The following is a 27682-nucleotide window of genomic DNA, read 5'->3' on the forward strand; positions in this document are numbered from 1 at the left end:
TCATCAAAACAAGAGAGAGAACAAAACCCAAACAATCTTCCACTCCTTCCAGTTCTTGCCCAGTCTCTTCCCTCTCCATCCCACACTTCTGGAAGAACTTAATTATCTCTCAGTTTCCATCACTCACCCTGCTCCCCTCACTTCCACACCCCTGCGGTCTGGCATTTCTCCTAACTGTTGTGCTCTGTCAGGCTCTGTCACATTTTGATATCAGCATAAAGATGCTCATCTCTTATCCTGCCTGACTTTGTTCACTTCACAAATATAGGAGGCCAATGTGTGCCAGACAGAAAGTCCTGCCCACATAGAGTTTACATTCTAAGGCGAGCAGCCTTGCCAACCCAGACAGGGACATTACCTAGCATAACAGGTGGTGTCCGGGCTGTGGAGAAAAATAAGAAGGGGGAGGGAGGGGCTGTGTTTGAGTAGTGCCACTTCAAATGGGGACATTGCAGAGGACCTCACTGAAAAGAGAACATCTGGGGATGTCCCCGACAGAGGTGACACTGCTTCCTCGACATTCACTCTCTCCCTTGGCTTCCAAAGTAGCACAATTTCCTAGATTCTTCTCCCTCTCTACTTGCTTCTCTGGTTTCCCCCACTGCTGTCTGATGACAAATGCTGGCATTTCCCCAAAGTTCTACCTCTGTTTCTCCTCTCACAGCTTCAAGGCCTCAGGGTAATCTCAGCCAACACCATCACCTCAACTTCTTTCCCACATTTGCATGACTCCAGCTGGTTTTCAGTCTAGACACCCTTCTGGAGCCCCAGACTTTTCTCTCTTACTGCCAACTGGAAATCTGCATAAACCTGAAGTTTAGCATCTCCAGGACAAGAATTCATTACTTCCCTCCTCCAGTCTTCCACTCACAGAAAAACTCACGGCGCTTCCCTAAATTTTCAATCTGGGCTTATGGTGTTACCCTCTATTCAATCACCTTGAAGTCACTCAAAGCTTCCCCTTCTGCCACTATAAATTCCCACAACTAGAACCCATCTTTGACTTAAACTCTCCCTCTTCCTCATCTGCCCGTGACCACCCAATTTTAGGGTCAACCACCTCTGAACTCTTCATCCCCACTTTTCCCTCCTGTAGGTCACCGTCCACATTCTGCCATTAAAAAACAAAACAAAATGAAATATAGACACTAGCATGTGTGCACATACACCCCTGAGCATACTATTTCCCTGTTTACCTGCTTAGAAACTGCTGGAAACCTGATGCCTACAGGAACATCTCTGAATTCCTCTGACTGATAGCTCAAACTCTCCAAAAACCCGGCACTGGTGTACGTTCTTAACCCATCTCTGGCACACCCAGTCCATCACGCCTGAGTACACCAGAGACCCCCTCCTGCCCCCCAAACCCTGCCTTTCCCAAGTCATTCCTTCTACCTAGGATACCCTTCCTCTCATCTCCAGTTCAAACGTCCACTTCAAGGCTCTGCTCAAAGAGTTCCCCTGAGGCCTCTCTGATTCTCCCCCACGCCTCTGGCCACTCAGCCTCTGGACCCCTACAACCCTGTCTCTTCAGCTGTGCTGTCATTACGTCTGTCTTTAGCCGGGCACTGCTGCTGGACTTCCAGCAACGTGAGAGCAGAATCTGACACATCCTTATGTCCCCACTGCCCGGACTGAAGCCTCATTCACAGAGATAGGGGGATAGGGAAAGTCTAGGATAGGAGTTTCTTTCATGGAAAGTCTGTCAGTTTGATCAGTGTAAACACACATCAATGTAAACACACATATGTAAACACTATACCACTACTCTTACAGACTTGCTGCCTGGAAAGCCTCTCATTTCCTAAATCCCCTTTCCCAGGTTCTTTCTGGAGCTACTAGGCAGCTGCCTTCTTTCTGTCTACAAACTCTTCAGACTACCAGCCCTTCCATATGGCTCAGTGCCCATTTCCCAAGCCCTGCTGGTATTCTTTCCATTATAGGATGCCACCACTATGGAGACCTCCAAGACTGACACAGGAAATCTTTCATTCTTTCAGTGATCATCACCCCAAGAACCTACCCACGTCTTATTGCAGGCTGTGATCCCTGTCCCCTATATGTGTGTGTGTGTGTAATAGATATGGATCCATTTTGGTGGATCCTGAGTCTTGGAGGGCAGTAGTCTTGCCAGCTACTTCCTCCGGGCATCACCCAGTTGTGCTGTAGCATGACATGTATGTCCCAGATGCTTACATATTTGGATGAACAAGAGAGGGACTCTTGCGGCAGGTATTCTATGCCCTATGTCCTACCAGCCTCTCTACCCTCTCTGTCCGCTCTTCTGGCTGAACATCTCTAATGTTCAGCCCCATGGCCCAGGGAGCTGCCTATTCAACTCTGTTTCTATCTTCCTAGACCCTGGATGGCTTCATCTTTGTGGTGGCCCCAGATGGGAAGATCATGTACATCTCAGAGACAGCCTCCGTCCACCTGGGTCTTTCTCAGGTAGGTGAGTGGTCCACACCTCCAGCCTTCCAAGTTTACACCAAGAGCTGGAGATCCACAGTAAGGGTCGGGGTGCGTTCCCAGAGCTCTTATGTGTGCATTTCTGGGACTGGAAACATCTCAGCTGGCAGGTCTGCATCTCCCTTTTCCTCTACTTCCCTATTCTCACCCCTTATCCTGCTACCTTTTAGAGTCCATACCATAAGTCAAACACCGTGGGTGGTGGTTACTTACTGAAGTCTAAAAATGTCTAAAAACGTCTAAAGATGTGTTCACCAGAACATTGCCAGAGAACTGCTACTACTAGTACTACTACTGTAATTACCATGATATTATTATTATTATTATTATTATTATTATTTCCTTTCACAGATGAGGAAGCCGAGGCTTAGATAGACTGCAATAGGTAGCCAACCGCACAATGCGTTAAAACTCAGGGCTGACCCTGAAGCTTTGGCTCCTGTCCTCACAGCCCCGTAGACACCCTGGTCCAATCTTCTAGCCCTGCCTGGGCATTCCTCCACCTCGGAGAAGCTGATACCCACCTCTTTACAGGTAGAGCTGACTGGGAACAGCATTTACGAATACATCCACCCCGCGGACCACGACGAGATGACCGCGGTGCTCACAGCCCATCAGCCCTACCACTCTCACTTCGTCCAGGGTGAGCAGCGCGTGCCTCTGACACCTGGGCCTGTCTCCCTTGGCTTGTGGCTTTTCCCCATGTAGGCAGGGCAAGGGCGGGGGCAGGGACTGGGTCGCGGCACCACCCATCTCCCTGGCTCACGGCCTGCCCCTCCCTCTGCTCCTCTCTCCCAGAGTATGAGATCGAGCGCTCCTTCTTCCTGAGGATGAAGTGCGTCTTAGCCAAGAGGAACGCGGGCCTCACCTGCGGTGGCTACAAAGTGCGTGGTTGAGAGGGACAGTCCGACCCGCGTGTAGGGGAAAAGGGCAGGACAAGAGGAGCCTGCGGCGTGGGAGGGACATTGCTGCGTCCCCGACTGCCCCGACGGCCTCCCCTCCCCCACCCCCGCACGCCTCGCAGCGCTGCCTGCCGGGGAGCACCTCAAGAGTTGTAATTTGTGAACACTTGGGGGCTACTAAGTTTTAAGACTTAGTTTCACTGTGTCTGGTTAAGGCCGGGCCGCTGGGACTCTTAATCTGGGGCCCATAATGGGCTTTAGGGGTGTGCAAAACGTCTGAAACGGTGGGTCATTTTGGCGGATTCTAGAGTTTACTCACAGCGTCCAATTCCGACCCCAGAGGGGTTACGAACCAGAGCTTTAGCCTGAATCCACGCTTCTCCGGTTCAATGAGAGGAAGCCGATTAGAATGCAGGTTCCAGGGCCCCACTTCCCGATTTTGAGGAGTTCAGGTCCTTAGGTGTTGCCAGGCCTCTGCATTTTTACACGCTCTCTGGTGAGTTCTGCGTGGCAGGACAGTCATTCCCTCGAGACGCTTGAGCTCCAATAACTTTGGACCCCTCGGTGCAGGGCGAGGCCCACACGGCCTTTGTGGCCCCGGGGAGTCGAAAAGTATTTCCATCCCTTACCCACCTTTTTGGAGATGTTTCCTGGTTGGGGCTGAGTCTCTCCCCCACCTGTCACCTGTCACCCTCCGCTGCAGGTCATTCATTGCAGTGGCTACCTGAAGATCCGCCAGTACAGCCTGGACATGTCCCCCTTCGACGGCTGCTACCAGAACGTGGGCCTGGTGGCCGTGGGCCACTCGCTGCCTCCCAGCGCCGTCACGGAGATCAAGCTGCACAGCAATATGTTCATGTTCCGCGCCAGCCTGGACATGAAGCTCATCTTCCTGGACTCCAGGTGGGGGGCCGAGGCGGGAAAGGATCACCCTAGCGGGAGAGGGGTCTTGCTTAGTGACTGAGAGCTCTTCCTCGACCTTCTGAGCCCATTTTGCAGACGGGGCGACTCATTCGGCCCTGCGAAGCGGGGCGGGCGCGGAGATCTGAGATGGCTGTCCGGGGTGGGGGGCATCTCAGCACTCTGAGCTTATGCGCGAGGATTGCTCTCCGCAGAGTGGCGGAGCTGACGGGGTACGAACCTCAAGACCTAATCGAGAAGACTCTGTACCACCACGTGCACGGCTGCGATACCTTCCACCTGCGCTGCGCGCATCACCTGCGTAAGGCACCGCTCCTACCCACACGGAACTAAGCCCCGCGCGTCGCGGGGAGGGGAGAGGGCGTGACTTAAGTCCGCAGTATGCGGGAGGGTGGGAGCCCTGGTAGCCGGGTGGTGGTGCGAGGCCCTTGCCAGGGAGAGGCTGCTCCCAAGCTGAGCCCAACCTTGTTTCTCTCACGTCCGCGGGAAGAGTTTCCGAGTTTCTGGGTAAATTTCCCCCAGGAGGGGTTTTATGCCTCCCTCCTGCCCGCTGCAAACCTCACGGAAGACAGGAATAAACTGAAGCTAGGCCACTTGGCTCACGTGCACCGACCTGCTTCGGTTTTTGATAGAGCTTTGATAAGCTTTTGATAGAACTTAATCTCGAGGAACAGGGACCCTGAGCCTGGGAGTTCAGCTGCCCAGACCCACCTTCCTTAGTTAGAAAGCTGAAAGGGGAAATCCCCCAATTTTAAGCGTCCCCCACCCCTTTGCCAATCGCAAGGGACTGGAGGACGTGATGCAAAGTAACAGAACACTCTATTCCTTTGGGACTGGGGTTGTCTCTCCCTCCTGCCTGGGCACGGTTATTAGGGCCCATAGGGACCTGTAGTCCCGCCGCCGCCAGGCTTTGCATTTGGGCCGGATTAGCAGCTGGATTCTTCACTCCCAGCAGCCTTCTGTCTCTCCCATCAGTGCTTGTGAAGGGGCAGGTGACCACCAAGTACTACAGGTTCCTGGCGAAGCATGGTGGCTGGGTATGGGTGCAGAGCTATGCGACCATCGTCCACAACAGCCGCTCCTCCAGGCCGCACTGTATCGTCAGCGTCAACTATGTCCTCACGTGAGTGCAAGTCTGGAACACTTCGCCCACTCCAGGCAACCCTGGTCTCCAAGAGGGTGCAGGTGGTGGGCACTGCGGGTTAGAGGAGACTGGGGTCCACTGGGGCACAGGCAGGGTCTGACCCCAATGCAGGCTGTGCTGGGAGGCAGCAGCTTGAGCACGTTCATCTTTATAAAGTTATATTCCAGGGAAAGATTTAGGAGTTTTTCCGTCTACAGTCTATATTTGCTTTCTGCTCCCTCTCTCTCTTTTAACCTTTTAAGCGAACTCTGCATTAAATAAAACTTAATGCGGCAGAAAGAAAAAAGAGGGAGAGAGAGAGGAAAGGGTCCGACGTACGGAGCCATTTATGGTTAACAAACAGGACATCTGTTTCACTTTTTCAAATCTGGGTTTGAAGTTCTTAATTTTAACCAGTCTCCAAAGTTAAGAGTTCTGAGAGAATGATTCTTCCGTTGAACCGCAATGGGAATTTAAATGACCAGACGGGTGTGAATTTAACCTCCAGAAAGCAAAGGGACCCAGGCTAATGCCACGAGTCTTGGTGGGTGCCCAGGCCCCACGTGTTCTGGGACCGCCTCACGAGGTGAGGAGCTGGTCTCAGGGTGCCAGCAATGGGCACAGCTGGCTGGGCTGGACGGCTTTGGTGGCGGCATTGGAGCCTTATTCTTTCTAGAAACAATCGTTTCTGGTCCGTGCCGTGGCCTGGCAGGCTGATCACGTGGTCTGGTGTGCGGCTGGTGAAGAAAGCGCCTTCTGTACAATGTTTGTGAAGTTGAATTGCTCAGGTTTGAAGCCTTTATGAAGAGCCCTTTTGTGTGCACAGTTTCTGGGTTTTTTTGGGTAGTCACTGAAATTCTTGTGATTTTAGGGGACCTCAGGAATTATTTACTTTGGAAGCACTGACACACCCAGCGCTTAGTAGAAATGTTATTTTCTCCTTGGGAAGTTGGTTAAGGGTTACTATTTGGAATCAGACTATACTAATAGGCCATGAGGACTAGATTCATTCCACCTCGTTTTAAATCACCAAATTAAAAATGTAGTGCTTGAAAAAATTGTGCTTGGCAATAGACTATTTACTCTGTGCCCTGTTTAATAAGAAAATTTAATTCAATAGACTTGGGAAATGAATTTGGTTTAAATGAGGATTCAGTATTCAAGAATAATAGCTGGTTATTAAGAAGAATCTTTTTATTCCTTTGATTTAATAAATGGCATTAAAATAAATACTGTTAGGTTTTTGTAGTAGCAAGAAAGCTGTGGATTTTAATACAGAGCAGAAAACATACCAATATTTTGGGTATCATGAAACATAACCGTCTATTTTATGAATGTATTTTTTTATATTATCAAAGTACACATCAGGGAAAATGGCAAAACATAATTCATAAAATAAGCCACTCTGTGAAACAGAAGTATTAAGGAGTGAAAAATTGTGTCTGCTTACCATGGAAAGGAAATGGACATTCTTTAAGAAGGTGCTTTGTATGTCTGAGACATCACAAGCCTCATACATACATTCTGTTCTCTGGTGGGTGCCTGTGGTTAGTAATCATTTTTTATCAAACAGCAGGGTATATAGTCACAGAGACCCATATAAATGATCAGAATGCAAGTTAGACCTCCCAATGGGTAAGCTTAATTTATGTTTGGAGTCATTTTGAAATATTCTGTTTTGTTTTCCAGTGGATAAGTGTACTTCCTTTCTTCTGTGGACTCTGTCATTCTTCACTTCACACACTTCTCCAGAGCTGTAGGATTAGGCTACCAACTTTATATCAGATTAAAAAGACATAATGAGGATAAATGATTTACAGAAGGAAAAATAGCATGGCTCATATTTTTCTCAATGTTTTATACCTTGGAATGAAAATGGAAATAAACACATAGAAGCACGCAAGATGAAAAGCTGAAATTGATTACCCTTTTATGAGTCTCAACTCCAATCCTTTGTATAAAAATTCTCAAGACAATTTTTATAGCTGCAAATGTGGAAACTGTCTTAGACGAAATGTCATCAAGTGGCTCTGTGTGTGTTGACAGGATTTTCATAACGAACAGGTTGCAGTTTGTTTGATGTGTATATCACACATCTGGCTGGAAGTTACTAATTTACATTGTCTTAGCAAATTAAATAGATGGCTATTGATTCTCTATGGTAGCAGTGAACTACCACATACATTTGTTTTCAAGGCTAGTTCTCTTTGCAGCCTGAGAATGATAAGTGAATTCTTTCCAAATATACTACCTCAAACAATGTACTTAAAACCACAATTGGACAGGCCAGATGTTTTCCCAATTTAGACATGTTAGTAGCATACATTTTTCAGGGATTGTCGTATCATGAAAGTAGAGAGAATTTTAAATAAGCATTGGTTAAATGAAGGAGTGACATATTGATGGAAGCTGCATTCATAAGAAACTCATTTTTCAAAGTTCCTGATGGCCAATTTATTGTTGAAGTTAAAATATGCCTAGAAAAAAATATGCCTAGAAATACCCATCATTATTATCTGACAAAAGTGATGATGAATAGAAATATTCAGTAACCTTGTTCTAATAAGCAGCGGCAACTGTGAATATAGGCATTTTAGAGGCTGAGGTAACCGTCTTTGTACGACCATCACACACATGTTGGTGTTCTGAAAATCTACAGAGAGGGAGAGGACACTATGATTAAATTTTTAAAAACTCTCTTAGTTTTTCTCTGGGTGCTTGAGGGTCCCTAAAGCTTATACAACTCTTCATTAAAACTCAGAAACAAAAACAAAAACAAAACAAAAGGTTTCTCTCAAACCATGACTGAACAGTTCATGATTTTCTGTAAGACACACATACCTGTTAGCTTTATGTTCCACATTAAAAAAAAAAAATCATTCTTATAGGTCTTGAGTGTCCATAGGCTTTGAAATAAGTGTTCAGTAGGACAGGCCATTCTCCCTGATTATTTTCACGAGGATAGATGAATGGAGATACTGTCTAGTAACACTGAATGTTGGGGAATGTCCAGACAACTATGGAGAGTATAAGGAATTCTGTGTAAAAACTGAGTAATTTTCTTGAATTCATATTTCCTTGGGTTTGTTTAATTAGTAGTACTAATTATTCATAGCCAGTTCAGATGGAAAACTTTAGTACTCAATGTGAAGAAAATTGAAATTGTGGAACACCCAATAAACTATGAAAAGTAATTTCTAGAAAAGTTAAGAAGAATCTTGATTCTTTTTAGGTTATTAAACTTCATATGTTATAAAAATAAAACTTTTAAAATCTACTTTTAAGGATAAATCATGGAAGTATAAAAATCCCATTTTAAAATGTTTAAGGACATCAATTTTTCAAACATACAGAAAAATTGAGAGACAAATACAGTGAATACCCACACATCGTCTATAATATAAGCCAATTTTGTTTTATCTCCTTTTCTATCTATATGTATGTCTATCTGTATATGCAATTTTTTCCACTAAATTATTTCAAGGTAAGCCACAGACATCATGATTCTTCATCTTAAATAACATTCTCTTACATAGTCACTGTACCATTTATAGCGGCACATGTGTGTAGAAGGTTACAAAAATGTTCATGAGATCTAGTTTACTGATGCCATTAAAAACAATCTGTCACTGACATTCATCAAGTACTCACTGATATATGACCTCAGTAGGCTGACTGATAGTTGGTGTTTTGTGAGGGGACTTCCGTGGGATATAGTTGTAAATGCTAGTGTGTTTTAAATTAGACTTTTAGTAAGAATTATAAATTAATACAACTCTGACATTGTTCTCTGGAAAGTAAAAGAGAGAGATTTTGAGAGTTATTTTGGTAACTTTGGAATCACAGCAATATCTTTAACCCTTCTTTGTTGGTGAGGGAGGCTTCTCTGCTTACATCCTAAGTTTAGGATTGAAAGTTGTTGTAGTGGAAAATCTCACAAACTGCTTTAGAGTGATTCATTGAACACATAGGAATTTTCTATGTTAAAATTTCTATTTCAGAGTTACAAAAAGCAGAACAAATAGACAATTTGAATTAGTGGTCTATGCAACACTATCTGCTAAGTAATCCTTTGCATTTATAGAAAAGTTTGGGCAAAATGCCAAACTTAATGCCAATTAATGCCAAACATAACTTCCTTCATGTAAAAGAAAAAAAATGGGTCTCTACATTGTAATTATTGCAAGTCCAATATTTTTGCATTTCTTTTTATAAAACCTCTGTAGTTCCCACATTTATTTATTTATTTAAAAAATATTTTATCTTTTTATTTCCCACATTTAAAAAGGGTCTTTAAGTATTAACATATTCTGTGAATATAAAGCCTTATGTATAAACTTATCACAAAGCAGCAGATATTAAAATATGTCCATGTTAGTTTGCTCTTTCAGGTGTATGAATAGTGCTAAGTTGGGCTTTTAAATTAAAAAATTTTTTTATTATTTTAAAGCCCCAGTGATGTTTTTGTTATTACTACTAGGAAAGTTTAGAAAATGCTTTTTAAAAACTTGACCAATAATATATATAGTTATAGAAATAGATTTTATTTCTCTGGCTAACAAAACCATTTTTATATTATAAATAATGTCAAATGAAGTGCCTTTTGACTTAGCAAGCCATAGCAAAATATAAAATAATTTACTCTCATGCCTTGGATTTGTGGAGCACTTGTTGCTTAGATTTAATTTTTTGATCATTAAAAATAATAATCATGCTCTAATGTATACGCGTAAATTAGATTTGATCCTTAATTGTGTTTAATCTTTATTATAATAATATTGAACATCAAAGCCCCAGTTGTCCTTTTCAAATGATCTTTTAAGTAAGTGACTGATTATAGAAATGAATTGAAGACACATTTGAATGAAAGGTAATTTATAACAATGAAAACTATTAATAGCAATTAATAGTGATTTTATAACCTCTAAAACAGTTTATTAAAAGAAAGAGCTGGGAGATTTAGTCTGTTTCATAGTTCATACCACCAGTACTCACTTAAATAATGTTATCCTTCATATCCTTTTTACTTATTGTAATTTTTTTATCAAAATGATCTGTATTTAGTTTTGAATTCATCATTTATGTACAAATTTTGTATTATTATTATTATTACAAATGTTGAATATAGCATCATGACAAAAGCTGAATATTTCTTTCAAAGAGCTGTCACATTCATTCCCTAGTTTGCTCCTTTGATAGCTCTGTAGGAGGGTGAGGGCAGGGATTTCCTAGGTGAGGAAACTGACATCAAATGTGCCAATAAGTGGGGAATCCAGGATTAAAGCCTGGGGTATTGACTCCTACTGTATGCCAGGTTCCTCTGCATGAAGGTGGTGGTCAGAGGTGGTCGCAGGGGAGAAAATATCTGGTAGATATTTTCTGGTAGATATTATCTGGTAGATGGATTTAAATGGGTGAGGCCTGTGTTCAGCCCACCCAGCTTCTGGATAGGCTTTCATCTGATCTCATGATGGAAAATTAAAAAGCTGTTTTTGTGCTGCTGCTTCATAAATACGCACAGATATTGACAATGTAGTGGTTTAAATTTAGCAGTGCTCTCTTCTCAGTCACATTCAATTAAAAATATATCTTTTTCCCCGTCTCACTAAGGACATTTTCATTTTGTAAAAAAAAAATGTGGCCTAATTATTTTATTTCTGCAACCAGACTTAATATTTTATGTTTTTGTTAAATGTGTTAAAACAAACGTCAGTGGATTTGCAAGCTAAATGATCCTTTTCATCAGATGAGGCACAAATGACCTCCCATGGCAATGGGATATTTCCTAAATAGTGTTCTGCTTTTGAGGCTCCTGGGTGGCTCAGTTGGTTAAAGCCTCTGCCTTTAGCTCAGGTCATGATCCCAGCGTCCTGGGATTGAGCCCCACATCAGACTCTCTGCACCGTGGGGAGCCTGTTCCTCGGCCAACCCCCACCCTTCTTGTGATCTCTGTCAAATAAGTAAATAAAATATTTTTTTAAAAAAGTAGTATTCTGCTTTTGAGGGAAAATGGCAGAAAATGTTGTCTTCTGGGGATTCTGTTGATGGAGGGAGGCTTGGGATGCAGAGCCTCCCAGCTTAAGGGAGTCATTCTTGGCCCTTTGGGAATGCTGCTACTGGGCTGCTTCCCTCTCCCCAGGCTTCTCTGGCCTCCATTCCTTTCTTTGTTCTTGCCCTGACCTGGAGGGCACTGAGTCACAGGACCTCTTTAAAAGATTCCTATGTGGAGGCCACTTGGTATGTGCTAAATGACCAGCCTGACCACTCTTCTCTGGCTGTTGGGGCAGAAAGCGTTCTGATCTTTGCTTCTTATCATGGAACAACATGGTCATTAACTTCCTGAAGGCAGGGATATACATGTGACTGTGAATGGACGAATGCAAATGAAGCTTTACTGGAACTCCTGAAAAGTATGTTTTCATCTTCTGACTTCATTTATCTGACTTCACAATTTGTTTCATGAACGCTGTTATGTTGATTCAAGGTGTGTGTATGTGTGTGTGTGGGTGGGTGGGTGGATTATGCATGTCTTGATGATTTAGTAAGAGGTTGTTACTTATTTCCATGTATCCAGTGCTTTCCTGTTTGTTCTCACTGGCTTGTGGCATCTTCCCAGGTGAGCAGGTAGTGATAGAAAATTCATCTGGGTTGAAGTGCCAGTGTCTATGCCTCAGTAGTCCTGCAGAAAGGATTGGTTAAAGTTTAAATGAAACCTGGAAATGACTGAGTGCTTCTCAGTAGAGGAATTTCATTCTGGAATTCCGTTCTGTCTTGTTTGAGGGGGTAACTTAACTTCGCCACTTCTTTCCCTTGCCTCAGGCATTCTGAGGTCTAGGATGCTGGTAGGGGTGAAAAGGTGGTCCATGGTGATGGCAGGGCTAAGGGGAGGGTGAGAAGAGAACTTACTTTTATGAGGCATTGACAATGCTTAGGGTCTGGCCGAGGCTGAACCATCTGTTTACCATCTGTGACTTTTACTCAACTTTGCAGTTGGATTGTGATTTTGTTTTTATAAAAGCCCACAGTATCATTGGAAGCAACCTGCAAGGGAAAGGCATGGGCTTTAGTGTCAGATGGATCTGGGTTTGAATATGCTTTGCTGCATTATAGCTACGAGACTCTGAGCACAGCTCTACTTCTTTGAGCCTCGTTTTCCCCATCTGTGCATTGGGGATATTTTTACTCACCTTTTAAGGACTGAGGAGGATTAAATAAAATAATGTATATATATATAGCACAGAACCTGGCAGAAAGCAGATGCTCGAAATAACTGTTGTTATCCGCTCTTGCCAATTATGCGATGTCGGCTCAAATAGTTTGAAAAGGGAGGAGTGGTTCCCTTTTTAACTTGAATTGCTAAATCTTCAAATTCACAAATTTAAGTGTTTATCTTCCTTCTCCTCCCAGTTCCTCAACACACACATCTCCAAATGTTGTGCTCTTTGTGGGTGGTGGTTTATATAGTTTGGTTAAACTCACCCTGGTTTTCATTGCTGTAGTTATGTATTCTACAGGGAGCTGAGCTTTGTGCTTGGAGGGAAGGAAGCCAATATTTATTGAGCACCTTATTTGTCCCAGGCAAAATGAAGGTGCATTACAGGGAAAAAGAAGATTCTAGGAAACTTAGATTTATCAAATTTCTAAAGTTAATTTAGTTAGAACCAACGTTTGCCAGCTTGACCAATGTCGTAATTATAATTTAAAGTGAATAAAACATGCAGTACTGGCCATTTTGATGGTGTCCAATGGAATGTTTGTAAATTTCCTTTAATCTGTATGGACTGGGTATGGATAAATCAAGTGTTTCAGAGAGTATGGCAGAGTGCAATGATTTGTTGCATGAATACACAAAGCAGAGGTCTTAGCATCTCTTGAGGAGTTTACAATTTAGTTGGAAAAGTAGAAGAGTTCCATTTAAGTATTTAAGAACTCAGATTAGTACAGTTGGAAATGATACGCTTGGGCTATTTGTTGCGAGCAGAGAATTCAGAGAAGCTTGAATTGTGGAGCTACTAGGGAAGGAGTAGAATGTAGGGATGGAAGGAGGAAGGAGAGGTAGAGTCTTTTGAGATGGAATGGTGACATACGCACATTTGTCTCATTGTTCTTTTTTGCATGAACGTTATAGCACAATTAGTATTATTCCTCTTCAAATTAGCTTCAGTGCTTGTCTCACTGTTCTTATCTGTGCTGGGTTTTCTTTCCTCCTCTTAGCTTTTTGCCCTCACTTTTTTGTTGGAACTGAATAAGTTTCATCTGGATTGGAAACTATTCTCTCTAAGCCTCTTACTTTTCTCAAATTAGTGCTGGCATGTATCTTGAACGTGTTCACCCAGCCTTAGTAATACTGTGTGTGTAGACACACACACTAGTGTGTAGCATATATATATATATATACATACATATATATATATATAGCATACATATGCATGTGTATATATATATAGGCATATAACACAGTTTTTAACATTTTAAGGGATGTCAGTATTCTGAATGGAAAGTGGAATCTTATTGAAACAAATACACAGTATTGCCACATGTATAATAGTCATATTCTAAAAATCATTTGTAGAAGCAAATGAGAGGTATACATTAGGACAGTGAACATCAGCAGAATGGATGAGAGAGAGGTGCAAAGAACCCGATTCTTTGGTTCCAGATTTGCAGAGCCAGAAGGCCTCCCCTGTCCTGTGTTTGACATCATAATCATAATGTTATTAGAATATGATGCAGTCTAAACCCTAGGCTTTTTAGAATGTTTTAACCCTGATAACCATAGGGATGTTTTACAAGGTACTTGTAATACGTTTTACAAGATACTTGCAAAACGTCTTATGAAATGAGCTATCACTACTTTATTATGCAACATAGCTTAATAGTTAAGAGCTTGGGTTATGGCTCTATTGCTTATTCAAATTCCAGTGCTGCTATTGGCTATCTCTGTGACTGTGAGCGAATTGCTTAACTCTTTTGTCTTGTTAATTTTTTAATCTGTAAAATGTGGGTAATAATAATAATATCTAGTTCATAGAGTCATTGTGAACATTAAATGAGAAAATGGGTGAGGTTCTTGGCTCTGTACCCGGCAGAGTAACATCAAGTAAATATGAATTATTAGGGTGGTTACTTCAGTGAAATTAAATAAAATAATTTTTGGCTTGCCAGTAAACACAAAATAAATGTCTGTGATTCTTTGGGCTGAAGGAGGGAAAGCATGAGTCTTAGGAAGGCAGAGTGTTGCCCAAGAATGAGAAATCACCAATCATGCTGATCCATCTGGAATGGATTGTTAGATCCTACTTCAGATGATTAGGACTAGTAAGCCTTTAAGCATTCATAAATGTTTTCTTGAGCACCTATTATGTGTCAGGCACTGTGCCAAGTTCTGGGGATATCAAAATGAATGAGACAGTACCTGCTGTTACAAGAAATAAGCACAAGTACAAGCTCTATCCCAGCTTGATTTCCTTATGGGCTTGCTGAGGATGGATTCGTTCCTGGAGGGAAGCGCTTCCATCCGCCATTAGAAGAAAGCCCAAAATGCCTTGGCACTGTTAAGGTCACCTGCAGAATAAGCTTGCAGGTGTGGTCAGACTCCCCTTGGTTAGATGGTGGGGAGGGAGTGGAGGCAGTGAGAAGGGCTGAGCCCCTGGGGAGGGCTGTGCATGTGTGCCTTCGGGGGAGATCTTGACTGGCTGCAGGGTAAGGAGTCCATCTCAACTCTGACAAAAACACTGTTGCCTAAGGTGTGTCCTGAGTATCTCATTATGTCAGCCCAAGAGAGCAGTTGTGTGTGCCAAGCTGATTTTTATCCTGTTGCAATGATATTGAGCTGCTTTTTGTTCTGCTTTGAATGGAGTTTTTCAGTATTTTGTGGGGTTGACTGCTAATAGGATTAGGAATCTTACTGAATTTTAAATGGAAGAATCACATTAGAGTCAAAATAGTCTTTGCAGATTTATTACATTAAAAAAATGTTTCTAATGATTTTAGGTCTTTGTAATATTTTTAACTTTTTTTGGTAAGGGGTAATTCCCAGGCATTGCTGCCCTGCCCTGGAAAGACTGTGTAATTGTCAGCTGCAAGCGAAGGAGGGGTGGGAAGGTGCTCTGTTTGTTGTCATACTTAGAAAGGTCAGGGGGTAAGAAGGACTTAATTCAAGAGGCTGCTGCTTTGTGCCAGAGGCTCAGAGGAGCCAAGTAACTTACCCAACACAACACAGCTACTGAGCGACATGCTAACCCAGAGACAGGACTCCAGGGCCCACCTGATTTCCTCTCTGGCATGCTGTCTTTAAGTTGGTAACCTTGTACTAAGGTGAACCATATGTAATTGCCATTTCTGTACATTTAAAGCAGACTAATATTGGCAATTTCATAAGATTCCACCCAATATTTGGAAAGTAATATGACACTTTGAAGAGATTTTGCAAAAGTCTGTGGATAGTTCACTAAAAGAGTTCAATATGGGGTCTCCACCAAGTGACCTAATAGCTTCACGGAAGTTTTGGTGTACTCAGAACCTAGTCAGCTGCCACGCCATGTGCTTAACCCCTGGGTCTGACCCCACGTCCCCTTCGCCAGTTTGGGCATCAATAGTTATGACCTTTCCACAGAACAGCAATGCATACCCAGAGAACACTATTTTATTTGGAACATCTAATATTTTACCAGGATTCAAATGGGCCTTGCTGTCTTTACTGGAAGGATATTTTCCCTTTGATTGATTGTTAAATGGATAGAGACCGTGAAAGGATTTCTCTCTCTCTTTCTCTTTTTCCTGGGGATTTCTTGTTCAAACAGAATTTGTTGTATCCACATCAGTAAAGCCGTGCTAATATGGGCTGCTGGCCAGATTGTGGAAATAGCCTCATTATATTGAACTGGATGTCATAATGGTCCCCATTAAGGTGGGATTCTCTCTATGTTTGTACTTTTAAACCCAAGTCCCTTGCCACTTTTTACATCTCTCTGAGAATAGCAACATTCTCTGGTAATACAATCTGAGAATGTGCTGTCTCTTGCCTCCTCCTACTGAAAACCATTACAAAAATAGAATCCCTGGTTCTGAGCATTTTTAGGGGGTTGTAGCTTGGTGCTGTTCCTCAGTCATTCATTTTACTGTCTGCACTCGTGATGACTATAATGTGTTCTGGTGGCTGAAGGTAAGAACCCGTGAGATTTACTTCTTTCGACACTCCCATTAATTGATATTGGTGTCCAAATACATGACAGGAAAAGAGCAGCTTTTTTTTTTTTTTTTTGACACAAACCAAATGAAACACAAGGTTTTTCATTTTAATTTTTATAAGCTGTTCAGAGGCTAAGACTGTTGAAAGTCATAGCATTTCTATTAGCTGTTGAAATTTTACTGTAGTCCTGGCAAAGTGAAGCGTTTGTTGTGCTGGATTTGGGTAATGGAACCCTGCAGGATTCCAGCTCAGGAATGCTGGAAAGATGAAGCCCACAAAGCAGAGGGCAGGGTAAGTGTCAATTTCATTCCTCCAATTACAGCAGTTAAAGAAATAACAAAATGCAGGGTAACATTTTATTGTGAGGGCTAATTGAAAATCAGGGGGAAATATTTAGGTATGCTATGTTATCATCTCTTTTCTATTTGTGTCTCTTCCCAGTTGACTCAATAGGACCTTCATTATGAACAAATCTCTATCATTAGCATTAGCTAAATTTTTGTTGTTATGATTAAAAGGATGGTAAGAAGTGTTGTAGAGTGTAGTCCTTCCTTTAGCAAATGGGACAGTTCTTGCATTCACTCAGCAAGTTTTTCCCCAGTGCCTTATGAGTGCCAAGGTATTTAGGAGGTTGTGGTGTGACCAAGACTGACAGGACCCTACCCTCATGGAGGATAAATTTTAGTAGGAAGAAACAGTACTTATAAACAAATAAATATGTCCTATAATGTCAGGAAATGAAAGAATTAGGCAGGACAAGGAGATGGTGGTGGTGGAGGAGGCCTCTCTGAAGACTCCTGAAAGAAGGGAAGGAGGTAGCCATGCTGAGACCAGCAAGAAGAGAATTCTCAGCAGTGGGAAGCAAATGCAAATCCCTGGGGTAGAAACCTGCTAGGTGAGTAAGTCAATGAATGAGGTCACTGTAGCTGGAGCAGAGAAAGGGAGGGGAGGGGCATAAGAAGTTGATGTTATAATAGGCAGGGTCAGACCATGCTGGGTCTTAAGGGCTTTGGGAAGTCACTGGAGTTTTGAGCAGAGGCATGGCATGAACTAATTTAAACTATGAAAAGGACATCTGGCTGATGTGGCAAATAAGCTGATGCCTGTCATTCATTTGAGGGAAAATGTCAGGCAGGCAGTTGGATCTGGGTGTCATGGAGTGGGGAGGTCTGGCTGGAGATGGGGGTTGGTCATCAATGTATAAAATTTAAAGTCAGCAAGAGAGATGAGATCCTTGGAGAGTGAGCTGTAACTGAGATGCAGCCTGAAGTCCAACCCCTGTAGCTCTCCAGTGTTGTGGGATCTGCAGGAGCAGGTAGTGTCCCCAGAGGAGGCTGAAAGGAAGTGAACAGGGATGGATTGGGAAGAGTCTGGTGAGATGCGTGTAAGGCTGGGCCCTGGGGAAGATGTGAAGTTTGTCTTTGGAATGTCCCCTCCCTTTACAGTGGTTTTCCATCTTCTCTTTGGGAATTTTATCTGATTTCTTGAGTTTTTCTTATCCCATATAACAACTGCCCCAGTTTTCCAAGTATGGCCCCCTGACTGGCAGCATCGGCACCCCCCAGGAGCTTGTTAAAAATGCAAATTTCGGGCTCCACCCTAGACCTACAAATAAGAAATTCTTAGGGGTGGGGCTCAGCGAACTGAGTTTTAATTGACTCTTCAGGGGCTTCTGATGCATGAAGTTAGAGAACCACTGCTCTAAAGAAAGTAGTCGATAAACTGAACCAATAAAAAAGAACAGATGAGACTTGACTCTTTTAACCTTTTCTGAGCTCTCTGTCTAAAGGCAAAGAGATAAATATCTAACAGTAGATTTTAGGCATAAAGCAATGGGCCATTCTTAAGACATCTTTGTGGGGACCAAGGAAACTTCTCAAGCCCTACAAGTCATAAATGGAGGCAGATGCCTATTGTATCTCTGGTAATGAACTCCATCGATAACTATATAGTCTGTGTAGTATTATATAAGCTCTCTGAGTCCAAATATGAAGGCAATGAAAATTTGAGCATTTTGGTGGGCAATCCAAAATATCTAGAGATAATTCAGAACTTATTTTGTTTGAACACTTATTTCGTTTAAAGTTGTTTATTTTTTAAAGATTTATTTATTTATTTAAATTATTTTTATTAACATTATTTTCCCTAGGGGTACAGGCCTGTGAATCATCAGGCTTACACATTTCACAGCACTCACCATAGCACATACCCTCCCCAATGTAAGATTTATTTATTTTACAGAGAGAGAGAGAGAATGTATAAGAAGTGGGGAGGGGTAAGGAGAGGGGGAGACAGAATCCTCAAGCAGGCTCCCCACAGAAATTGGAGCCCCTTGCAGGGCTGCTCCTGGGGCTGGACTTGGGACCCTGAGATCATGACCTGAAATCAAGAGTCAACTGCTCAACAAACTGAGCCACCCAGACCTCCCTGATTAAAGTTGTTTAAACACTACCAGACAATTTTAAATAATGCCTCATCAGCAAGACATAATAATAATAATAATAATGGCAGAACATTCATTGAATTGTGAATTTTTAGTCATAAAATACACCTCAAATTTATTTTAGCAATTTAAATAATAGAGTTTTATGTATATTTAGTCAAGCATTACAGTAGTAAGGGCTTTAGGGAGATTAGAAATAAATGAATCCAATTAAAGAACACGTCTGTGAGATTTGATATGTCATAGGTATGAATGAACTGTTTGCACAGCAACTGTAAAGAAACCGTTAATGATTAACTACTAGAAGAGGTTTAATCAAGAATAAATGCTATAGGAAATATTTTAAAATATTTAAGTTAAACAAATGAAGATTTGTGCATTTGAAAACATCGCATCATGCCATCATTTTTGCTGCGTCTTTTCCTGGGGAGTTCAAAGCCTAAGGTTCTGCTTTTCTTTTATCTACAGAAATGCTAGTTCCTTTGTGCTGTGCAGAAAAGGGCAGAGCTCTCAATGGTGCTGTGAGGTTTAGCCTTGTGGGGTCTCTCCACAAAGTGTGGGGAGTTTAGGACCCTCTGGTCTTGAATATAGAATGCAAATTTCCCAGTGTTGTGGAAGATTATTTCTTTGTGATCACAAGCACTTATTCTGTTCCAGGAGTTGTGTGAAGTTGGAAATAGGAGGTGTGCTCTTTTCACTCTCTCTGCCAGGGGGTTAGTTATAGGGTTTAGGAAGGACCTTTGTAAGGGGCAGAAGTGGGTGAGAAAGCTATTCCTGTGGAGAATAGAACCTCAACGAAATATAAGTTGTTAGGTGGTGGGTTCCCCTATTACTTCTCTATCTTGGGTATTGACAAAATTCTGAAGTGAATTCTGAAGTGAAACACCCTCTTGAAAAGCGTCAGCTTAGTAAAATGACAATGAAGGTGAGGGGGATGGGCACAGAGGGTGGGGAGGTGAGAACCAATGGAAAGACATAGAAAGACATGGAAAGCCGGGGCCAGAATAACTTGTATGCATTTCATTTTCTATTTGTGAACATTTTTAAAAGTAAGAAAAACTCGGCTGATATTAGTATTTTCTTTCTTTGTATTTGACGCCCCCCCCCCCCCCAGAAGAGGGCTAAAATTAGTGGTGTTGATTGTAGAAAAGGAGACTGGCATTTTTAAATTTATGCCTTTGGTGAAAGAGACAGCACATTTTGCACTGAATTTGTTTGGATCTAACTTTTAAAGACCAATACCTCCTTAACTGCCCCCCAACCCTGGCCCAACTTGGAGAAAATAAGAAACAAAAAAGCTGTAAGATCAATAGAATTTGGAACTTAGATCTGTAGGATATAGTACACCTAAACTTCACTAACTCTAGATGTAGAATAGATTTCTGAGCATAAAAAATGAAGTTTTTCAGAACAAAAAATGTGGCACCCCAAAGTAGGGTTTACTCCACTTAAATCATGACAAATATGCCATCTATAACTCACAGGAAGCTGAACTGTTGTAAGAAACTACATGGCAAGACTTTCTTTTTTTCAATTATATGCAATAATTTAGGTTATATTCTCCAAAGAAGGAAACATAGAGTCATAGAGTTCACATGAAGGTCTTCAGAGACAGATAATTCTGTAAGGTAGGAAGGGTGGAAAATAGATCAGAAAGTAAGTGAAATGTATAGGCACTGAGAGAGCATATGGACATTTGGACATTTTAAAATTATAAATGGTGTTCATGAGAAGTTGAACCTGTGGGAGAAGTTGTTTCGTGGTGTTGTCCCTCCAATAATTTAATATTACTTACAAAGAAGAAATCCTGGAAATACAAGGAAGAAAAATTGGGAAACCATTTCAATACCAGATCGGAGTGCCTGGTTTGTCTCAATTAGAGTTTCTTTTTCATGAACTCTTTTTTCTGATTATGAAAGTGATACATATTTATTATAGAAAGAATAAAGATAATACGGAGAGGTATAAAGCAGAGGTAAATAACATCTTTAATCTATTTTCCAGATAGTCACTGTTAACATTTTGATTTTTTGTTTCACCCTATGTGTATGTAAATACATGCATATATGGTACATGTTAACTTAAAAAGAGATAATTTTTCACTTTATCATTAGTATTTTTCACATCATTAGAATAAAAAAAACTGATGCCTGCATAATATTTTAGCACATGGGTATACCATAATTAAGTAATGGTTCTTTTGTTGCTTTTTATTTACTTATTTAAAATTAAATATAATAAATTATGCTAAGTACCCTTGTATATAGACTTTTGATGCTTATCTCTGACTATTTTCATGAGATATATTCCTAGAAGTGGAATTACTGGATTTAAGAAATGAACATTCTTAAGACTCTTTTTTTTTTTTAAGATTTTATTTATTTATTTGACAAAAAGACAGAGACACAGTAAGAGAGGGAACACAAGCAGGGGGAGTGGCAGATGAGAATGCAGGCTTCTCATGGAGCAGGGAGCCCAATACAGGGCTGGATCCCAGAGCCCTGGGATCATGACCTGAGCCAAAGGCAGACGTTTAACAACTGAGCCACCCAGGTGTCCTATTCTTAAGATTCTTGATAAACACTGATGGTTTACTCTTTTTAGCATTGGTGTACAAGAATGCTCATTTACTTCACCTTGTCTTCATTGAGATTTTAGTGTCATTAAAATAAAATCTTTGTCGATTTGAGAGATAGAAGTGACAAAAAATCTGATAGCTGCCTTAATTCATATAGGTTTTTACAAATGGGCTAAAGTTTAAAAAATTGTTCCTCAGCAATTTGTAGATTGTTTACATCCTTTTCATATTTTCCTATTTCAGAGATATTGTATTATCGATTTGTAGAAGCTATTTCTCTGGGGGTCTAAAGTACTATTCCTCCTCACTCCTTCAGTACAGTTGTAATAGTTCCAAATAAATGGTTGACGATAAAACCAATTTAGTATTCTAGTTTGTTTTTTTTAAAGATTTTATTTATTTATTTGACAGAGAGAGAGATCATAAGTAGGCAGAGAGGCAGGCAGAGAGAGAGGAGGAAGCAGGCTCCCTGATGAGCAGAGAGCCCCATGCGGGGCTCGATCCCAGGACCCTGAGATCATGACCTGAGCTGAAGGCAGAGGCTTAACCCACTGAGCCACCCAGGCGCCCCTAGTATTCTAGTTTAAGTATCACATATGCCATGCCTGAATCATAACTTAACTAAATAATCAGTGCATTTTCTTAAGATGCCTAATGCTAAAACAATAGCATGATTTGTTTCTTTAATTTAGGATCTCACAGAATATCAGAATGATCATTATTATTTATAATCTTGGAGTTTAAAAATCCCTCACATAAGCTTGCTTACTTAGTAGGTATCTTTTCTTGCTTATGTAGAAAGGTTTGCCAGTTTTTTAAAATTTTGTTTATTTGGATTAAAGCATTGAGAATTATTTTGTTAATCAGTTGCGAGAGAGCATCTGCTCTCTGTAAGATATGGTACTGGACAGTAAACAGAGACTATCATAAGAGAAGGAATTTAGGAGATTGTTGTCTGATACACTATTTGCCACACTGTGACAGGAACTAGATGTGCTAAGTGAACATTAGAGACGGTGGCCGGTGTAGGAGCTGAGGGAGGAAGCAGGAAATCACTGTGGCCTCTGTAGGTAAAGAAACTATGTTTATTCTTCTGATCCATGAGCATGGAATGGTACAGATGCATGTTGTGGCGGGTCTGGATTTAACTATATTTCAACTTGTGTCATGGGTTTGTGCAGAGGTTTTCCATAATCCCTGTTGTGAGGATGGTTGACTTTGCTACATCTTACCAAACTATTACAGTTTTTTACTTGCTTTTTAGGTATTTGCCTCTTATTTACACCCTGTCTTTCCTTCTTGAAATTACAGTGTGCTGGTAGACTTTGTGCCTAAGCCATCCCTCCCCCTTGTCGTGCCATCCTCTCCATAGCATGTTGGAGGAGACCTACAAAATAGAGGAGAAAGATGTTTCTAGGCAGAGGCAGTGTTTATGTAAAACCAAAGACTTTTGGGGAACTACTGAAATCACCAGAGCAAATGGAGAAAACCACAAGGAGCAAACACAAATCCACTTATTAGTATGAGACTATTATATTTCCAAGGGTGCCTTAGCCTAATTTCCCAGCAGATGTCTTCGTTTGTGAGCCTCTCACAGTATGGAATCCTCCTTATCAGCTCTCTCTGCTGGGCTCCATGGGAGCCTGAAAATGAAACATAAACTAGGTCTCTCTGCTGCAGAGGTTTACCCAGTTGGCTGGGCAGTAACTCTGCCAGAATATAAAGAAGGTCATGCACTTCGTGTGACTGTGATTCGAGAATCCAATTAAAAAGTTTAGTGTAAGACACTGTTGTTCCTGCTTAATCCGATCACACTTTAATGCAATCCTCTGCTAATTGTAGTCAGCGCCTTCCGAGCCAAATCAATTGTATATCTCTGTTTCCACATTTTCCTCCGTAATTTGATCACCTTCAGCTGGGTTTTTTGTTTTGTTTTGCTTTGTTTTTTTTAAATAGCTCAATTGGGAAATCTGGCAACATCTTTTAAGAATTGCCACATAACATAAAGCTAGCAAAGACACTTCAGAATGTCCAGTTTCAAAAGTGACATGACAGCAGCAAAAGGTCACTTGTCTACAATGGAAGTGCACTAGGAGATGGCAGAGTTGAAGAGGAAAGGTTCTTGGGAAGAATCTTGACTCACCACGAACTGTGAAAATGCTGCTGATTGCTTATCTGTACAATCATTGCAACTCACTTGAAGTTTGCAAATATAGTCATGCTGCTGTTGGCGTCATGGACACCAGTCTCCCAGTCAAAATGATAGAAATTATATTAATGCATTTCTCTGAAGCTAAAAGTACCTCTTAATGGTGAAGAGAGACCTCTTGTTTGCTTTGCAAGGGCCTCACACTGAGGTTTCCTATGGCAAGTTGGCACTTACCTCGTGAGTGGTCATGGCATATCGCTGAAGGCCAGGAAGGCCAATGATGCAAAAATGACCCCTTTTATTCTATTGGAATTTGAGTAATTCCAAATATGTACATGGCTATTATAAAGTTTAGAGTAGACTCAGATGGTTAATTCTGCAAATTGAATGATTTCTGACTGTCCATAATGGAATAAGAGGATTACTTTGGTCTGTGCAAATATGAGTGAGATTGACAAGCTGCAAGTCCTAGTGATTGCAAATTACCCATTTCACATTGCTTTAGGAGCAGGGTACCTGAGGATGTCTGCAGCTCTAGTACAAGTCACTCAAAGGAGAAAAAAAAAAAAAAAACAAATGTAAATTGATATTAATAGCCATTTTGAAAAAATATGCCAAAGGGCCTATGCCCTCAGTTCCTCTTTTGATATGCCCATTGTATCCTGGAGAACAGCGTGAGCTGCCCTAGTGAGGAGAGCCTGTGGAGTCCTGAATATGGTCTATGTGGCACTTTTCAGGAAAGCTTTACAAGTAGAGTGGGGCTGTGTCCTGTCCCTCCTTTACTAAAGTCAGCTAGGTCTAATTCCTCACTGGACTCGTACCAGAGTCCCAGGGCTGTGCACCCAAGTATTTTATTTTGTCTTGCTCCACAGGGGAGCATTGAACAGCTTTGCTAACTGTGATATGTGTGTGTGTGTGTGTGTGCGTGTGTGTGTGTAAGAGAGAGAGAGAGAGAGAGAGAGAGATACCAGAATGTGCCTCACTGCTGGGAAGGGAGGGAGTGTCTGGGTTTGGAGGAGGGAAATGGAACTCATAATGTGATTCCCATCAGCATCTAGACCTTTAATCTATACAAATGAAATGCTCCAATTTAATAGAATTCTAAAAGTAAAACAAATGCTTTGTTCTTAGTGAATCTGTCATTCAGAGCTGCTCTTGGCAGCACATCAACTGTACTTGAAATGTCTTTAAGTGGGTATTTTTTATTGTGCTTTTCATCTTAACACATCTTTGAGTTATTAGAGGAATAGGAAGGCTGAGCTCCTCTCAGGATATCAGGTCTGTGCTACTCTCAAGTCCGCATTTGCTTACTCAGCAGCAAAGAACTTAACCTTAGTGAGTATTTTGGCCACACTGCAATAGAGCTTAGAGACTAAGAAGGAACACAACAAATTAATATGAATTAGCGGTAGAGAGGAAAGAAATACGGCATAAGGAGATGTTTGTAATAAAATGTATTATAATTACTACCAAAGCAGAACTATTGTTTTGGGGAAGTCAGGTGCCAAAAAGCACCACAAAGTATGGAAGTAAAGAAATAATACTTACTATTTGTTGAGCATTTACTATGTTCTAGGCACTATGCTATGAGCTTTCCATATAATATTTTTCTAAACCTTAGCACATCCATTGCTATGAGTTATAAAGAGGAAATTGAGGTCTAGATGGGTTGTTACACAGTAAGTGGCTCAAACCATGGTCTGCCTGACCTCATGGTCTTTTTGTTATTTTGGTGGATTCTTTATGGTCTTTTTAGATGGGCAGCAAAATATTAATATTTTTATTTATCAAAAGTATTTGCATAATTCTTCTTATATTTTTTAGCATTTTCATGTGACTCTGTAGAATTTCAAATCCTTTATTTGTTTTGAATTTTTATTTAAGCCCATTTGGAGTATTTCTATCATTGGAAACTAGGCAAAAACTTAGGGAAGGCTTCTTCAGTAGTTGAGATGCATCCTCCCGGTGCCTGACAGTATACGCGAGAGATATGAATCCTTGTTTACTCTCTCAATAAGCATTGCCATGAAGTCTCTGTGCTGAAATGTTGCATTAAGAGTGTGTTTTTAAAATTATGTGGCCAAATTTCAGGTGTGTAGGGTTTTTGCTATCAGTCTGGGTCCTGTCAGGCAGAGACTGAATGGATATACCAACACTCACTTGACACAGGAGATGCCCAAGCATGGGAGCTCTATCTCCTGTCAGAGCCCACCTTGTTTACTGTCACATGCATGTGATCCCAGGGAAGAGGGTCAGAGACTCACAGCCCAGAGACTCTTTTCCAACAGAGAAATATTGTTGGGCTGCTGCTTATTAATAGTCACTGAGGAAAAGAGTCCTTTCTGAGTTGCATCTTTATCTTCTTCCTCTTCCAGATGTGTGAAATATTATGCAGTTGACATTGGAACATAACAAAACATCTCTTGTCTCTTGCCCTCTAGGAACTTGGAACCCCGAGGAATGATTAGATATTATCGCTTGAAAAATAAGGTTGGAGGAGGAAAAGGGCATTTTCTGGTCCCCTCCCTACTTCCTGCGGGAACTGGCCTTGGTGTCTTCTTCCTGAGCACAGCAACTTAGTCCTTCTGTTCATTGATATCTCCCCAGGACCTCCAGAGAAGATACTCACTCAGTAAACACGTATTGAAGGAATGAAAGGGGTTAGCAGTTGGGAAGGGCTTCAGAGGCAAATAGGATTTAAGATAGTTCTTTATTAGAGGAGTTCTATAGGTATGTGTTGGAGGAGGAAGAGAGGAAAGTATAAGGTTAGTTTGAGGAGAACAATTTTGGGTGAAGTGAGGAGCTGATGAAGGAAAATGTTCATATTGTCAGAAAAATAGGTGGGAACCACATCTCTAAATTTCAATTTAGAAACTGAATTTCTGACCAAGAAGTGCTAAGAGTCTGTGTTGTGTGTTTTCCTTGGGAGATGATTAGAGTAGTAAAGCACATCAGTCATATGATTCAACTTCCCAAGCCTAGAATAGGTGTTGCATGCTCACCTTCTATATTTTTTTGCTTGCATAGGATAATTTTTTTTTAACTTGCCCTGAGTAGATGGACTATTTGATATAAAGTCATTGTAATTTGCTGATATATACCACTATACTGTAGTTTGTGGCCATGCTATTATTGAACCTGTTTTAGCTGATTTCTATCAGGTAAAATAGATAGATAGATATTTCTATCTATATATTTATATATGTATCTATAAATGTTTCTCTCGATCTATATTTCTATATATGTATATTCTATATATTTCTATCCCTTGTCACTTGTCACTTGCTTAAATTTTCCTTTGCCTTTGCCTGATCTCTCTGTAAAAGAATAGGGAAAAGGAAGAGAAGGTAAATGAATATTTGCTGATCTCTGGAAATCTACCAATCACTTTAACATTTTGAACTTTATTAGTTTATTACATTTAATATACCTACCTTAATCCAAAGAGTATTAAAAAGGCATGTAAATCTTTTTAGAAAAGTGAACCCATCAGATAAAAGGAAAAATAAAAGAAGTCAGTGTTGCACAAACATGCCTGCCCTGAGGTTTTGTATACTTGTTAGAGGTGGTTACAAATCAGATTTGGGGCTCAGAGCTTTTTGACTTCCAGTGGAATGGGGGGAAACATGATGGGTTGTATGCTTCACGGTGTCTGTGAGATAAATCAGTTTCCCAGGAGCAGTCCAACTAGTTCTGGAACCTGAAAGGGAATTCTCCCATGGGTCCTCATAAAGAAGACTATGAAACATTTTATTTTGGCTGCCAGTGGGAAGGGTTGATATCTTCTTATGGAAACTGAGGAGTCAGTCAAGATTCTCTCTTCTGAAGTGGTCTGAGGTGAGAGTTGTGGGCTGGGCAAATCTATCATCTTCAGTCCCTAAATACCTCAAGCCATACCTTTGTAAT

General features: G+C 41.2%; 1 protein-coding gene across 1 annotated transcript in view; it reads left to right on the forward strand.

Moving 5' to 3' along the window:
* SIM1 (SIM bHLH transcription factor 1) overlaps nt 1-27682 on the forward strand; it is a 68474-nt gene that overhangs the window by 11925 nt on the left and 28867 nt on the right. Inside the window, exons 4-9 of the mRNA XM_046005599.1 lie at nt 2359-2448; nt 3004-3112; nt 3268-3353; nt 4075-4274; nt 4487-4593; nt 5268-5415. Coding sequence (XP_045861555.1) covers nt 2359-2448; nt 3004-3112; nt 3268-3353; nt 4075-4274; nt 4487-4593; nt 5268-5415 — 740 coding nt within the window. The remainder of the gene's footprint in view (nt 1-2358; nt 2449-3003; nt 3113-3267; nt 3354-4074; nt 4275-4486; nt 4594-5267; nt 5416-27682) is intronic.

Source organism: Meles meles, chromosome 5 (genome assembly GCF_922984935.1).
Source record: "Meles meles chromosome 5, mMelMel3.1 paternal haplotype, whole genome shotgun sequence".
Classification (NCBI taxonomy): Eukaryota; Metazoa; Chordata; class Mammalia; order Carnivora; family Mustelidae; genus Meles; species Meles meles.